Raw genomic sequence first — 17,078 nt, 5'->3', positions numbered from 1 at the left:
TCATAGACTGGCTACATTTTAAACAAAATATAGAATGTTCTTAAAAATATAGTTACATTTCAAAAGACTACATACAACATATGCCTTTGGAATGAAAATTCATATTAAATAACTATACAGTGAAAAATAGCATACTTGATACCAAATGTACTTTATAAGGGGGGAAAAGTGGTATAGCTGCACTATAGAAAAGACATCCTTACTTTTATCTTGGTTCTGAATTGTTTATAAATAATTTCCCAAAATATTTATTGTATCTTAAGAAAAACTGTATGATTAAAGATAAGGATGATCAAAACAATTCCAAAATTCAGGCTTCCCAAGAATAAGCAGCTGTATGTATAAAACCTTACACTGYTTTTTAAACAGAACTGTTCTCTGTTATGTTACTATGTTTTAACGTCTTATTTGGCTCAACGTTGATATGTTTTTCTTTTAACCTGGTTTCCTTTGCCACAGTGTTCTTACTATTTATAGATAGTATATTCTATACTGTTATCTATCTGTACCTTGCAGTCCTGTTTGCAAACATAGAAGCTTGTTTGTCAACATTAAAATACGCTAATAAAAATACCTTATGCTTAAACAGGGCTGTTTAATTAATGGTTCTTCAGTCACTTGATAAAAATCTCTGTAATTCACAACACCAGTCAGCAACTATTACCTAACAAATTCTGAAAAATAAAAAAAAATAAATGCCCAGCCATACCTCCTTGCTAAAGAGGTAGAACCCCTGCCTTGTATTTAGTTTCTAAATGTAAGAAAAAGCATCAAATTCCGAAGACGAGTAAATAGACCATATCTGCAAATCCCATGCAACAATAGCAAACAAAAATAATGAAGAACAGCAACAAGACTTATGAAGAGCAGTATTTGCTATTCTTCTGGAGGAGGCCACTCAAAATTGCTCTTCTTTGACAGGTGGTGGCCTTCTTTGTAATTGAAGTCTCATAGTCCAAATGATCTTGTGAGGAGTATGTTAATTCAAACACTTCAGCTGACTTAACTATTTTCATCCATTACAGCTTTTGTTTTCGCTTCAATGAGTTCTTCTACTCGCGCTAGAACACTTTCTATTAAATCAAATGTGAAGAGAGCTGAGTGTAAAACCTGAAATGACAAGAAAGATGAATGTTACTTTTATCAGATTTTYTTTACCCATTGTACATTTACTTTTGTCTCCACATTGAAAAAAAAATGCCAGTACTTCTGAGTGACTCTGAAGAGAAGTGCAAACTCACTTGAAGCTGCATTCCAGTAGTCATGGCAGGCATCTTTTCCCCACTAACAGTTAGAGAGCAAACTGTCTTAGAACTGTGTGCCTCTGTAGAAGAAAACAACCAACATGACTGTTAGAATTAAAAGAATATTGAAAATATTGGCATTTTATGATTGTTAATTAATTGTTAAGAATAGAAATCTACAGATTGATGAAATGCATGAGAGAGGATGCAAAATTTTAAGAGGAATATAGCATTAAAATCCAACTGTCTTTACATTTTCTGTAACGCAAATGCCTACATCACTAAAYGGGCAAGATCTGTAACTGAAAACCAATTTTAGAGAGCTCACATACTCTATGAAGGGAAAAATAAAATGTTAGATGGTCAGTTTTTGATACATTTTTAATATTTCCACATCCAGGGAGATAGTAGGAGGTTCTTTAAATTTAATCCAGACATAAAATACTTAGTTTATTAAGAAAAGGCTGCAGGCTTCTGTTTCAGACAGATTACTTGCAGCAGGCTAAGCTACAAGGACAGTTCTGAAAAATAAGGCAAAAACCTCTTACATTCAGACCACATATTTGAAATTCAATGTAATGCTTACAAAGATTATACACTGGGGAAGAAAGCTAAACCACTTACTGTTAAATGTTCTCTCCAAACTCTCTATATCTTTATACTTTGTCAAACACTAGAGACATGTAAGAGGGACTTAAGAAAAAGCTTCCTGATTAATTTTGAAGGATTCCCTTAAGAAAGATATCCACAGGTTGTCTTGAGAAAAAAAAAATACCCTTCTTTGCCTCATACTTACACAGTTTTCAACAGAAGAGGATAAGACTAGGGGCAAAAARCTGTATTGACATTTTCAGTAGCAGACACAAATTCCTTGGGCTGTTTTAATTATCCTGGAGACCACAAGGAACAGAGGATCTGACATCCAGAGAGATTGCCTAAAGCAGCTACAGCTCTTGTGCCTCGTGTAATGTGTCTGCTTAACCCAGAGCAGAATCTGATTCTGTGTGTCAGGTTAAAAAAAAAAAAAAAAAAAAAAAAAAAAGTAGTGCTTCAGGCTTTAGAGAGCACTGTGTGACTTATTTCTTCTCATATTAACCCCCCCACACCTGGTATGAAACCTAAGGGTTATGTATTCAGAGAGACTGAGCTGCTTCTTTGTAAGATCAATATCRAAAGTATAAATGCAGAACAAGCTCTGAAGGTCTTCATGTGGTAGTTCTATTAGGTTTCCGTAAGATTTATAAATGTGATGACAGATAATCAAATTCAGATTTTCCTGATCACTTACAAAAATTTTTTATATATCAACTACTGAATTATTATTTGAAGTTTAGAAGAGTGTCAACAGTTAAATAAAACCTCATCTAGACCTTATTCACCAGTTTTTAATTTCCAAAGGATTACCAAAGCTTCTAGATACAACAAAAGCTAACAAAAAAAACCAACAAAAACTAACCTTTTCTGTTTTCTTTCTTATTTTTTATTTCTGCTTCATAATGYGCTTTGGACATATTGAGTCCTACACGCAGTGGCTTTAAGAAGTTCTGCTCTATCTTGCCAAGTGTGGTCCATACCCCGGTCTATTCAAACAGAACAGAGAAGGTTACAAAATAGTTTTCATGAAGCATTGCAATACTAAGCTTTTGAGTACAAGTTTTTTGACTAGTCTTTGTAACTTACACTTCTGGTGGGAGGAAGAGAGAAAAAGAAGTAATTCAGACATGCATTTAGGCATAAACAGCATTGTGATGTATATTCAGGCTCCTCTTCCTCTCCCTTACTTTGTTTGTTGTTTGGACGATGAAGCAGTCAAAAAAAAACGGGGGGGGGGGGGGGGGGGGGGGGGGGCAGAGGGAGGGAGGATTTAGTATGTAGGCTGCTAACTACAGCAGTGGAAATGCACATTTTCAGCTTCTTTTTGTAAGCAAAGCTGAAAGAGTCTTGATCATCTGGAGGAGAGGTTCTAGACCCTTCCTCAGGCTAGAATCTCTACAGCAAGTAAATGGCAGGTGTAGGCTCCTCTCAGGTAATTCAGCAGCAAAACAGAACATGTATTTAAATTAATATTACTGATTCAACAGTGTATTGCGATGCCAAATGAAAGTTCTGATAAATATCATGCTTCTAAATGTCTATATTGCATTTGAAAGGCTTTGTGAGAATATTACTGTCCCATCCTTCAGCACAGTAACCACAGTGACAATGAAATACTCCCCAGTTTAGCATGGGTGGAAAGAAGGAGCTCATAATAATGGCACTCAGGAAGCAAAAGGTACAAGATGCTCAAAAGATGATCAAAAACAAGGCTGTTCACGGTTACATAGAGGAAAATAAGCTTGTAGTTACAAAACTGCTGTAGAAGGAAACAAATAYAAAGCAGCCTTTGTGTCCTTAGATATAGGAGCCATTTATACAACAACTCCTTTCTTCAGGCAGTATCCTCACGGGGCAGAATAAGGATGATAAAAATAAGAATTTTCAATGTTAAATACAGTGAGTTCACTAATGACAGTGGAAATTCACTGAATTTTAATACTAAATGACACAAAGTTAACCATTCAAATAAGAAGATCAGTAATTACTTCCACCAGAACATGGCTAAAAAAGGAACTTTATAGAAAAAAGCTTATTTTTAAACTTGATTAATGAAAATGCTTGTTACACAGCAATCAAAATATCTGAACTGACATGAAAGGAGGCATTTTCTTTCTGCCTCACTTGCACTAAATGAAGATAGAGAGGAAGTCAAGAAGAACTGACAGAGCCTAAATTTAAGGGAAAATCTTCAGAAGATGTGATGCTATTTTTTTTCCCTCAAACTGTACAGACACTCTTTTTGCCAGGTAATAGGCAGCACTGTTAGAGCAGCTGAGTGCTAATGTATGTGATTTTTTAGTAGGAATAAAAGAGGAATTCTTACTTTTCTTACAAAGCTATGTATTTACCTGCAACAGAGTGAACCATCATGAGTACTTAAAGAGTAATCACCCATTAAACATGACAAACAGATATAGTCTATCAATATTAACTAATTACATAAACAATGAATTAGAAATGCACCCACTAAAAGCTTTTTTTGCTTTTCATTTTCATTAGTTTTGGCGATCAGTGCCAGTTATTTCACTGCTATTCTACTTAGACTAGTAATGTTATTAGGCACTTAGAAAACTTAYTCCTAGATCTCAAATTAGTCTAAAAATAGATGAGATTTTTTTTCTGTATTTTAGAAACCATAAAAATGTATTATTGTATTATTATTGTTATAAAGAAATCCACTTGGAGGTTTGAGGGATACCAGTGAATAAATAAGCAAGAAAACAATTTTTTTCATATGGGAACACTAGCTGGGTATGTGATTTTGTGGTGGCATACTCTAATGTTATGGACATAGATCACAGAGTAAAAGGATTAGTTTATTTACAGTAACAGTATATATGCAAGATTTTTCATCAGMATAAAGGAACATAACACATACTTCCCAATGTCTTCACAAAAGCATCACTTCTTTGAAGTTAACCATTGCAAAGAAAAATGCAAAAACCATTCTATTTGAATAATGGAAAAGTGTTCATGTGAATCCAGCTCTCAGCTAATCAATGACTATCAAATCAATTAGTACTTACTTGATTATCACTTTCACAATCCTTAATGACTAAGTACCTCAGCAGATTTAGTGATGCCATAATCCTGTAAATTAAAAACATACCATTTATAACCTAGAGCACTATTAGCAGGATAGCCATTTAAGTTGTCCCTTAGCCAGATGTCCTAAGAGTATCCATTCGTACAAAAAGCAAACCCCAATCTGTTGAGCAGTACAGCTTCATCTAGAGCACCAGTCTGATGCCCATAGAACAGTTCTCACTTTGCAAGTAACACTGAAGCTGTCATCTGATTGGAGAAGGCTGGAGATGGTGAGGGAAACAGTTCTCTGAAGAGACAGAATCTTATCACAGAATTTATCATATCCATCACTAGTGATCCAAAGTCGATTTTAATCTAGTGTGACAGTTTTATTCTGCACTGAATCTTTACTTTTGAATGCTTTTTAGTTTAAGTTTTTTGCTTTTATTTTACCATACTTTTGAGCAGAAATYATTTATTGTTTTTTCCAAATAAAAATTATACACATGATACTTCTAGGCTTTTTTAAGCAGGTATGTGTCCATCTGGACATTATCACCCCACTGATTTACAAGCCCAAGCATCATCATGTCACTCGTTATATAAGAAGACTTAYCCTATATACAGGAGATTTGCAGAGACATTTCAGTTATTTTTAAAAATTTTTCAATGCAGTTATTTACTGTTCATGTGAATCTGTAATCCTACTCAGGATTCCCAGCAGCAATCTGTGAAACAGCCTCAAAAATGCCTTGCACTGTAAGCTGCATCTGATAATTGTTAATCCCCTGTATCACATTAGATAATATACCACATTGCTTTTATTCCTCCAAATGCTTCTGCAGAGAGCTGACAAACCATACCTGAAGAAATAATGCTTTACCCTTTAATTATGCAATTTCCCATCTGAAGTCTTACATCCTCAGGGAATGGACGGGTAAACACTTTTTTATTGTTAAAAATTAATATAATGGCATTGTGACATTCTTCTACACCGAGCTGGTTGAAATAAGTGACCATTTCCAGTTTTAGTTCCAAAAACTTAAAATACATATATGTTGTCCCCTCATTAATTAAATGACCATACACATCAATGTAATRAGGTACCTTGAAGTCTTTTTAAATGATAAAGGAGAAAGCCTCTGTGATTACAACTCACCTGTCTGAGTTTTGCAGAAGATCAGTCTCAGCACCTTCTGGAAGTGAAAGTACTAAATCTAGAAGGGAGATCAGGTGATGTCCTGTAAACCAAATGTTGTCATATTCCTTCTGAAAAAAAAATACAGAAAGTTTAGCTGAGTGCAAAATTTAGGACTTAAATAATAACTTAAACAATAATTTGTATGAAACATAAAATTAAAAAAAAAAATAAAACACTGGAAGATCGGTTTTCTAATTATCATCTGTGAGTGAAGCACACAAACCAGCCTTTTCATAATTTTAAAATTATGTGTCTTTTTGACGGCCAGGAAAGAAATGTAGTAAGAGAATTCTGAAGTTGCATAGTAAAAAGCTAATGCTTTAGTTTTAATTAATTTCCCCAACTTTCTGGTATAAATTATTATAAAATGTGAGATTAAAATGGCTTTGATCTAGCTCAATCCTTCCTGACGGATTTATCATTTGCAAATCACTCATAATAAAATTCTAACTGTCATCATAAAAGCCAAGAAAAAATTAGGAATTCTACCTGAATTGTAATATTTTAATTATATTAAAGAAATGAGGAACTGTAGGGATAAAACAATATACTGAGCCATTCCACTTTAAGAAAAAAATGTATTTTCAAGCACAGAAAAGGCAATAACACCTTAGAAAAATACAATAAGATTGTGCAATTAAAAACTGTAAAATTATAATCTAAATATGTACGCACAGAAAAAGCCAAAGTAATGTTTTTATTAAAATTTTCCAATTTTATGTTTCTTTTAAAAGTGGATTTTTTTTGATGCATCACTCAAAGTTTAAGCTATAGATATACAGCTTAACATAATACTGACAGAATTTTGAGATGGCAACTAGTTTTCTATTGGTAACAGCCTCACCTTTAACGCTAAGTGAATCTGATCYTTTATATTTTTAATAATGTATCCTTCCACACCAGCATGGTTGCTTGTCTTCAGTAAACACCTTCAAACAAACAAAATGAAGATATTATCTCTTTAAAGCTGCCCACAGAGTTAGCTCAAAACTTAGATAATATTCACTAAGTGGGAGTTTTAACACAGAAAAACAGTATGACTATGTAACCTTTACACACTGGCTTACATAAGCTAATTTTATAAGAAGTAATCAAAATTCAATATTTATCAAAAAATTAACATAGTAAACTTAATGTGGTTTATCAGATGGAAATTCTGTCAGAAATCATTGTATCTATGCAATTAAGCTGCACTAAGGCTAATATTATACAATCTACAGTAACTTGGAAGCATACCTGAATAAAGTGTATTTTCCCTCTGTGTCAAACTTGTCTATGAACAGCTGCAAAATATTTAAACTCTTCTTTCTCTAAAGAAAACAGAGATGTTTATCAGATGAATTCTACAGAAATTAGTTCAGCACTTAACTGATTCTGTCGGCTTCTTAACGTACCATATTCTCCATGGGACAAAGGGTCATAATTTTCACCAAATCCTGCAGTCAAAGGAAATATAATTTATAATTGTATGCCAATTATTACATTACATCACAGTAACTAAAACTACTCCAGACTTTAAAAAAAAACAACCAAACAAAAAACCCACTTGAGAATGACCAGGTGATTATGGGAAGATTGTTATGAGAGAAATTCATGCTAACTACAGTGGTCARAATGCCAGGGCTAATATACAAGAACACTGTTCTTGTACTGTTGGTTCCAGATAAGGCTGTGGTCATGCAGCAGATTGACAAGGAAGAGGCAAAAATGAGCAAGCACCAACTAAGCTCTGTGCCCACCTGCTTCAGTGACCTGTACATAGGTGTATTTTAATTGTCACTGAAACTTCATGCTGTAGCAGATAGAAAAGAGAATCAATTCTGTATAGCAAGACACTGACGATACGAATTTAACAGCAGGGGTGTCTAAAGGTCCAGTAATATGCCCTCTCTCAAACACCCAGAGGACAGCCAGGAATTATTTCTAATCAAACTTCGAAGACTTCTGTACATTGCTTATTACCTGAGGTACATTAATGAAGTCTCTGAATTCCAAATAGTGATGGAGAAGGCTGTTATCTTCCATTCTCAGTAAACAGCTCTCGAACAGATCCTGCAGGTGGGGAAAAGAAAAGGAAGCTGCCAACGCTATGCACAGGACATTAATGTATCAGCTTAGCATTTCATGGCTAAAACAGCCTTCACTTATACTCATTCAGATACTGCACATTCCTAGCAGCTGCAAATATGGGGGTAGCTGTAATTTAAACATTTATGCAGGACTGTGAAGTTCAATAAATACAGGTATTTGTAAGACTGAAGAACTTAATTAAGCCTCCAAATATTTCTGGAACTATTATCTGAACTATCAGTTGTACCTCTCTAGAAGGGGAAATGGAAGTTTTACCATTCCTTATATTGAAAAAATAAAACATTCTAACATTGAAAATTTAATTTAAAAAAACAACTTACAAGTCCTTTAGATAATATAGATTCTTCTGTTCTAGAAAAAAAGAAAACAAATTTAAGTTCTTCATTTAAAACAGTTGATATTTCAGAAGAAATAGCAGAACAGGTCAACAAGAACTTGCCCCTCAACAACTTTCATGCTATTTCCTGAACATAGAATCTTCATTACTCTTCTCAAAGATTTTTAGAATAAACTTGCTGATGAGGACTTGAACATTAGACTCATCTCTTAACAGTCAAAAATTACTATTTTTCCCCTCAGTATTTTTAAGTGCTCAAAAGTAGTGCCATCTCTCACAGGTCTTGAGACACCAATTACCAAAGAAAATGAAATTGTATGCAGTCATAATAGGAAAATTGACTTCCACAGCAGTGCTAGAAGCTATTTGCTAAGTGCTGCTTACAGAAAGTGAAATAATCACAATATATATATAAATTCGATTTCCTCTAGAAGCTCTGACCTTTTATCATTTTGCATATCATGTCAGAATACATTCAAATAAATATTATCACAATAGTTGCCTTTAGTAATAATTGTAATAGAAATGCAGGTACATATACACTGAAACTATTCTGCATGTGTTTACCTTAATTTTAGATTTTCAGAATAAAGCTTCTAGAAATGGTATCACAATACAAAATGAAAACTATGTATAAACGTTTAGGCAACTTCTACTTCTTAGTAAAAGAAGCCATCTTATAGTGGAATTTGCTATTTTAATGCTTAAGTTTAAAAACATCCTCTGAACTCACCTAAATTACAAATTTGATTTTATGAATTACTGTAAAAGATCCCACACACTATCTAAACCTGCAAATTCCACAAAGCCTACCTTTTCAGCAGCACTTCAATATGCGGCATATTGGATAGCAGAAGGTATGATGGACTAGAAGAGAAGAATTAAGCTACATTAAACCGCATAAGTCATTTACTTTTGCACCTAATTAATATATTTGACAAGATTAGTATTCTTAAAAAAATTAAAATATCATCCTAAAATTATTAATTTTTAAATAGACAAAAAATTGTAAGTCAAATCACTGTTAAGAACTGTCTATATATATGTAAATGAACGTTTAATGCACATTAATTTTCAGCACATTGGCTTATCATACCAGTTTCTGTTAAAGGACAGCTCATCTAAAATTAAACTACAATACAGTAATCTGCAACAATATATTCTTTGTAAGTTACATGAAATATAAATGCACAAAGGTTGACATAAAATTAACACTAGTGAAATACTCAGTTTTTATTCATAGCCATTCACAAAGTTCTCTCCCACTCAGAAAGAATCTTCACAGTCACAGAATCCTCTTACCACACACTTATGAGAAAGAATAGTTCTTACCTAAAAACCATTGGAAAACATTCGACACCAAAGTGCTGAACAAACATCAGATACGACAGACAGGCCAAAGAATCAGCRGAATCCTTCTGCTCTATGTCTGCAAACTCCTGATTCTCCCAGGGTGGCATTTTGCCTTTATGATGTGCAAACACCAATGGTATTAATTCTCTTATGTTCCACAAAATACCCTAAGAAAGAAATACAGATTTCCTATAGTTGCCTTTACAATACCTGTATACCAATTAAGTTTTAAAGCCCTAATTGTATTTACAGTACATTCTCTTGTACAATATGCATATAAATGACTATAATTATGTTGTATTTATAACATATAAATTAATATAAATGTGATATTTATTATAAATGCACAAACACACCAAAAATTGCAGGAAAAATAACTAGTGTTATCTAGAAGAATGTTACTAAGGTACCAAAGTCAAGGACACAAACATTAGCAAAAGAAAGGTAACCTGCAAACTCCCAGATCAGCYCCTTTATTTCCAATGCTGTGAGTAACAATGCGTTCAAAAACACATTATACCATAGGATCCCTGTGTTTTTTGGACCTCAGAAAACTCAATATTTTGGTTTTTTTCTCACTAGTCAATACAGAACACAACGTTTAGCTGCTAAAGGCAAGCCCTGCTGTAAGTTAGAATTGAATTGCTTTGTATGGCTTTCTGTCCCGTGATGCACAACACAAGAACACCAGACATTTGTGCATCAAAAACACTACTGTGGTTACCCCCCAAGCCCTTCACACGGGAGATCAGGGTCAGCTGACTATTCTGGCATTGTCCAAACCCAACATCCAGAATGGCACATTTTGGAAAATTAGGATTACACAAGATGTCAGACAGTCAAAGCATGACTTACTGAACTTAGSTTCAGCTCTCACTACCTAATGGCATAAACAGAGGTAAATTTCTTGAGAGAGAAGAAAAGGCAATTCATAATTAGCATTAAAAACATGGGTTTGGACAGTGCCCAACAGGAAAGGCAGGATATATCTCACAAGGCCCAGCAAGTCACCCCACTAACCAATCAAAATRAGCTCTAGAACAAATTACAGGCAATTATGAACTAGATCACTGGTTCTGCACACACTGTAATTTATTTTGATGGTACTCACTATAATTTCAGTTGCAAAATGCCGAAAAGGATGTTCTTCAATGCCTTCAAGTTCTTCAAGCTGAGCTGTCAATAATGGGTATTTCAGGCTTTTCATACAGCTGAAATAGAAAGGGGTGGAACTAAACCATCAATGCAGCCATAAATACAGACTACTATAGCATCATTGACAACCAAGAACAATGCCTATATTCATATTAGCTGCTGCTATTCAAGGTATTCCAAGGAGAATTAAAATAAAAAACAAAACCGTATCTCCTATAGAAACATTTCTTAGGCTTCACCTTCAGACTGTGATTATCCTCACTGTTGCAAATTTGGAATACCAAACAGCTTTACAACATAGCAATTAATAACTCTTTACCATTTCCCTGTACTAAAAAGAAATTAGCTTTGACTTTTCTTYTCACACTTCATAAATATATAAGGCCTATTTAGGGGTTCTTTGTCAAAATGCCACATTAGTTAGATATATGTTGGCAGCATTATAAAACACTAAAAGGTGATTTATTTGCTACCTATATAATAAATAGCTACTGTTCATTTTGTCACATTACAGGAATAGATAACACTGACATAAAAYGCTCACAATTTTACTAATTCTTCTTTCAGCTCCGTATCATTGTATTCTGATGACTTTTCCATATTTTTAACAACTTCATTCACAAAAGGTTTAGCAAAGTCCACCACTGCATTACAACATTGACAGAGACCAAGTTTATCTTCTTGTATTTGTTGTYTTGTATAAGGTACAGGTAAGGGAGTGAGCTGATTCATAATCATGGCCAATGACAAACCCACTGAGTAGGCCTTCTTGTTCTGAAGTTTCAAAAGCACTGAAGGCAAGAAAATAAAAAAGAAAAGGGAAAAAGAAGAGAGAACATTTGGAGACAATTAAGTTATTACTTAGTAGAGAAAAACATGAAGAAAAACAGGACTACATAAGAAAACATTTGATTTTCAGGGAAGGAGAGGGACTGATACCTGAAATCACATGAGCAAATCCAGCAAGACTAAACATCTTCACAGCACCATGAAGAGGACCAAAAAAAATATCCACTTTTCTAGAACTGGGCTAAGTGAAATAATACGTATCTGACCTGGCAAATGCATTTACTACTAGACTCCTTTTGTGCTTGGCAAAGCCTGGGACARTGGCCCAGCGTTTCTGCTGAGAAGTGACTCTACCTGAGGCAGCTCAGAACTGATTTTTACTCCATGGCAAAACCAACAGAGATTCTTCCAAACTGAGGAAGCAGCACCAGAAGCTCTCCACTTTAACTGGACTCAGTGCAGACTAACTGCAGGTTGGCTATCCAAAAAACCACAATTTCTCACGTTAAATTCTAACATAATACAATAACACATCTTGGAGATTGCTACAATCAGACTTCAACTTGATACACAGCACTTAATTTAATCTCACATAACAAAACAAACTACTGCTTGTTACCTACTAAGAGAATGGCCAAACCCAACATTTTAAATTTTCATATGTAATCCTCAAAACCACTCCCCCATCACCATTATAGTATTTCAACATGCTTCAATCGAAATGGAAGTTTTATAGTAGAAAAAAAATAGAATTGCATGCTTTAAAAGTTAAATAATGAAGGATTTCACAAATCCATGTGATTCTCTATTTCTGCAACAGCATGAGTGCTTTACCTCTAAATATAATTGTAATAGGACCACATGCTTGTAAATAACAAAAAATAGCTGAATATTGCTTTTTCAGCTTATGTTTTTAGTCCCATCTAAAAGCTTATTCTAACAGGCCAATATAAGCATGAAATTTGTGCCTTGTATTATTTTGCAGAATATAACAGACTGTAAAGCCTGTAAGGACAGATATATTCTGCAACCATTACAGCAAAGGCTAAACTAAATTGATATATAAATGAGAAAATAATTCAGAAATCACATCATAAACTGAATTCTACCTGTCTGCAAAGGCTGAAGCAATAACATGACAGTTTGGCACACTTGCTCTCCAGAGGTCTGCTCAATCTGCTCAAGTAAACCCAAAAAAAGTTCCTTGGGATTGCAGAGCTGCAAGAGAGGAACAATGTATATTTCTGGTAACCATGGTCATAACAAAAAAAAATTAATCCCCACTCCAACACAGAAATTCCTGAATGTCAAGAGAGCAGATCTGAACATCTGAGATAAGATTTAGGAAAACAAGTATGAACAATAAGTACTTGCCTACAATTAATGTCTGCTATGGACTAGGTGTGTGTGTACATTTTTATATGAGCTGAAAACATGTAAGAGTAAAAACTAACACTAAACCTGAGCTGTAAAAAGCTCCATACCCTTGCAAACTACTCTTTAGGAGCAGAGAGAGAAGACTAATTTGAGTGTGAATTTAACTCAAGCTTGCAACTTGTTTTGGAAGTGCATAAATGAAAGAGAATGAGYTTGTTTCACAGATTAAAACATTTTTCCACTCCTACTCCATCAGAATCATCAGGTAATCATTCTCATATTGAAGAAGGATGAATGATTTAAMGAAAAGACTTTGCAGAGTGAATCATAGAAAATAGAAAAATAAATACTATTCAGACACAGGTAAGTGAAAAATTTCAAGGTCTTRTAGAACAGTTTTGAAACAGCTAAAGAGAGAACGTGAACAGAGAGACCTTGAATTAGATAGTAGAAAATGCATTTGGCAACATACAGTAAGTTTTACTCAAGTTAGCTAAGAYTGTGTCCTTTAGATTAACTTAGCTCATTATAATGTGAAAAAAAAACCATCTCTGATGCTCAGGCTACCACTTCCAAAGAAAGAGTCCTACCCACTGAACATGCACCATGAATTTSGAATTCACTGTACCTTCAAATTGAGGCGGCAGAACATTAAACCAAGAGCAGCTTATCCAAGTGATGTAGATTCATGATGCAAATATTGTCAGAATTGAATTCTACAAATGTTTGTAAAACTGGCCTTTGGTGTATTAGCTTTGTGGATTAATGATCTAGCACCCCTTTCTGTGCAGGACTTCCCTACCATTGTTGTATCACAATAATGTATTTCAAAACCATACCTCTGCCAACTGATCTAGTATCCTCAGGCAGTATTCTCGCTTCTCATCTTCTTGTTCATACATGAAAATACATCTGACAAGAGGAGAAATGAGATTCCAACCCATATTCTTGATGATAACCTAAAAACCAGATTTTCAGAGAATAAACCAAAAAGACTGCATGTCTTCTAAACCCAGAAAGATTGYACGTAAGACCAAAAGTGACAACAAATCAATGTCCTGGTTGTAACTATTGCTGTCACTGTCACTGAATATTTTATAACTATTACCATAATTTGACATAATATTCTCTCCCCATACCTATAAACACAGCTGCATATTTTGTATAGTGTTCTCCTACTTATTAACATTAACATGTCAAAATATTCTTCTAAATGTCTATGACAATACATTTAAAACAGRACTGAGCAGATGAGTTGTGCTGAAAGAACGCTTGGACAAATTATGCTTAACTTGAGGAGATAAAGACTTTCAGTCTTTACACCAGCCTCACAAAATTCAAAACCAGACTGTGAACCCCAGGTAACATTTCCAAAATATTCTATCCTTCACTTTCTTTCTGAACTTCCTGTTTATCTCTGTACAATTTGTTATATTCTCCCACCATCCCTAGCCCACAGACATCAGTATTTCAAATTGGCATCAGCCTAGTTGGCTCTTAAGAGTTTTGGCCAGTATTGGTATATCCATTTGAGGTATGGACTACAGACAGCAACTAAGCACCCACCAGCTGCTTCCTCACTCTTGTCCTCAGTGGGATGGGGGCAAGAGTGAGAAGTACAAAACAGAGTAACTCCAAAGATGAGATTAGGACATTTTAATGAGTGAAAGGCAAAAGACAGGGCATGGTGCAGGAGGAATGCAGCAACTTATTAATGGTTTTGTTAAGATTACTGTGACTTGTGTTTCTGTGAGCTACCTGAAGTGCACAGAATAATGTGCACTTAGGGCAACTTATTAGCTATTTATTTGTACAGCCTTGCTCCACAGTGAAAGCAGCTTTCCCCTCTTTATTAACATTATTAAATATAAAACTGCAACTAATATATAGGGCAAACTTAAACTCACCTTGTTTTTCTCGTTTTGAATTACTTCTAATAACTGAGCTGCATATCCATCTTCCAAACATTTCTGACCTGCTACCAGAAACAGGTTAAAATCTTCTCCTTTGAAATCAGCTTCTTCCAGAATTTGCTAGAAAGAAAATATGAATGTTTAACTCCATTCCTATGAAACATGGAGGCTGAACTTAGCTGCCCAGTGAGTTCTATGAACAGTTGACTTGTCTTTTGAGGTAATTTTGGTTTTATTATAATATATGAAGAGAAATTTACACTACTTACACTTGTTGCATCTAAGGAAAGAAAACTACTTACGCATCTTTGTATTATGGCTTGAAGTTCATCAACTGCCATTATAGCTTGACTGTTTTCTTGTGGCATCAAAATCTATTATAAATTTAAGAGGGCAGTATTATATCACATGAATTTAAAACAGAGGCTGAAAAAATAATCACATTATAAAAAAAGTTCTTATAGGAATAAGAACAACCTAGATAGATATTAAAGACTACATAATTAGAAGATAAGGGAAAATTCATTTTTAAGAAGTATATATTATTYTACTATATTATATTATTCTACTTCCCCATATTTGCAGGAGACAGTATTACAGACAGGAAACAACCTGCAATTTTTCAAGTATTGTCTGGGTCATCTTAAGAAGTCTGAAGGTTTCAGTGACTRCTTTGGGCGTGTACAGGGAAAACTGCAGCTAATACAGAGCAAGTCTGGGCTCACTGCACACACCAAGCATGGACACCCAGGACACACTACATTTTCTATRACTATTCTGACCAGAGGAGCTTCTCCTCAGCCCTGACTGCAATACACTAACTCAATGTCTGGGATGTGAAGGTGTTCATCCAAACAACAAGCCACTTTATATCAACAGTCCAATCAAGTTTGCATATACAATATTTCTTCCTAGTGTCTAGGCTGGACTATTCAGGGGCCTTTTACCCCTAGGTATTAAAATTTAAAAGTTTCTTGCTAAGAACAACCAAGTTATACACTTGAATAATGTCGAGTACGTACCAAGTTTTACACAGCCAGGACCACAACTTACACATATAATCAAGCTTGGTTATCCCATGTGATATAACATAGCAGCGGCCATAATCTTTATAGTTTTAAGTAATGTCATGGGCCTAAACCTGATTATACGAGCACTGTGAGGGTCAATTATTTCTACACGTGGTTAATTAGGTAACAATTCAWCAAAACACGGATATCTCCATGCAATGTCGTCAGCCTTTCACCTAAACTAGATGAGAAAACACACAGACAACGAACCTATCTGGATGCTAACAAAAGAGGAATAACTCACAAAAGCTTAAAAGGCATCTGTGTGTACCCCCCTTTATTCAAAGAATAAAAARCTCACTTCCATTCTCCACAGCCCATTTTAACATCTCTATGTCACTGGAACCTATCCTTTCTAGCCTGCCATTTTAACCAAGTCATTACCACGTATTTTATCACTCCACGTTGTACTCTTTGAGCTCTTGATTCTACAGAACGTTACTAATCCCGCCAAAACAATTTAACACACTTTCGAACGCCAACACTTGCATTTTCAACCCTCAGGAACTTCACCGTGTACTTACAGCCTTGAATCGCACCCCAAGGACCCACCGCGCTGCTCCAGGGATTTACTGGCTGAGCTCACAGATGGTCTCCGGCCTTAATACTTAATCCGGTTTCTAACTGGATCTTTTAGAGGCTTCAGCGGCAAGTGGGCAGCATCTGAATCATGTGAAATGTTCTATTAATACTCACCAAACTCGCTCCTAATAGACACCGCAGCCCCTTCTCTGGGGGGTACAACACGCAGGCTGGGACRAGGAGGCTGCCAGTCTCAGCCTGTAACACACGGCTGAATTAAAAATCACAGGGCCACCCGCTCACCTCACCTGACCTCAGCCCCTTCCAGCCGAACCCCTCAGCTCCGCGCTGCCGCCTGTCCCGACCCGGCCCCGCCGCGGCAGCGGCTCCGCCCCGGGTGAA

The 17,078-nt window shown here is 35.2% G+C and overlaps 1 protein-coding gene across 4 annotated transcripts; it reads right to left on the bottom strand.

Annotated features, from left to right (window-relative positions):
- Positions 1-9: 9 nt before the first annotated feature.
- On the bottom strand, positions 10-17,054 carry GLMN (glomulin, FKBP associated protein). 4 transcript variants are annotated; one of them, XM_057373908.1, is made up of 20 exons: positions 16,985-17,054; positions 16,679-16,817; positions 15,387-15,458; positions 15,079-15,204; positions 14,011-14,130; positions 12,904-13,012; positions 11,550-11,796; positions 10,962-11,061; positions 9,830-10,017; positions 9,311-9,364; positions 8,481-8,511; positions 8,032-8,121; positions 7,464-7,505; positions 7,306-7,379; positions 6,914-6,998; positions 6,028-6,137; positions 4,868-4,931; positions 2,701-2,824; positions 1,242-1,324; positions 10-1,110 (listed from the first exon to the last, which is right to left on the bottom strand). In XM_057373908.1, the coding sequence occupies exons 3-20, from the start codon at positions 15,450-15,452 to the stop codon at positions 1,003-1,005; spliced, it is 1,821 nt and encodes a 606-aa protein (XP_057229891.1). In that variant the 5' UTR covers positions 15,453-15,458; positions 16,679-16,817; positions 16,985-17,054; the 3' UTR covers positions 10-1,002. The 4 variants fall into 4 exon arrangements, with proteins under 4 accessions (XP_057229891.1, XP_057229900.1, XP_057229908.1 ...); XM_057373917.1 differs by having other exon boundaries at positions 16,990-17,054; XM_057373925.1 differs by lacking the exon at positions 16,679-16,817 and having other exon boundaries at positions 16,851-17,054.
- Between the last annotated feature and the right edge of the window lie 24 nt (positions 17,055-17,078).

The sequence above is a fragment of the Malurus melanocephalus genome, unplaced genomic scaffold (assembly GCF_030028575.1).
Source record: "Malurus melanocephalus ecotype Western Australia unplaced genomic scaffold, MMel_1.1 scaffold_8, whole genome shotgun sequence".
NCBI classification, from domain to species: Eukaryota; Metazoa; Chordata; class Aves; order Passeriformes; family Maluridae; genus Malurus; species Malurus melanocephalus.
Note: the sequence above shows the minus strand (reverse complement) of the source record. Positions and strands in the feature narration are given on the sequence as shown.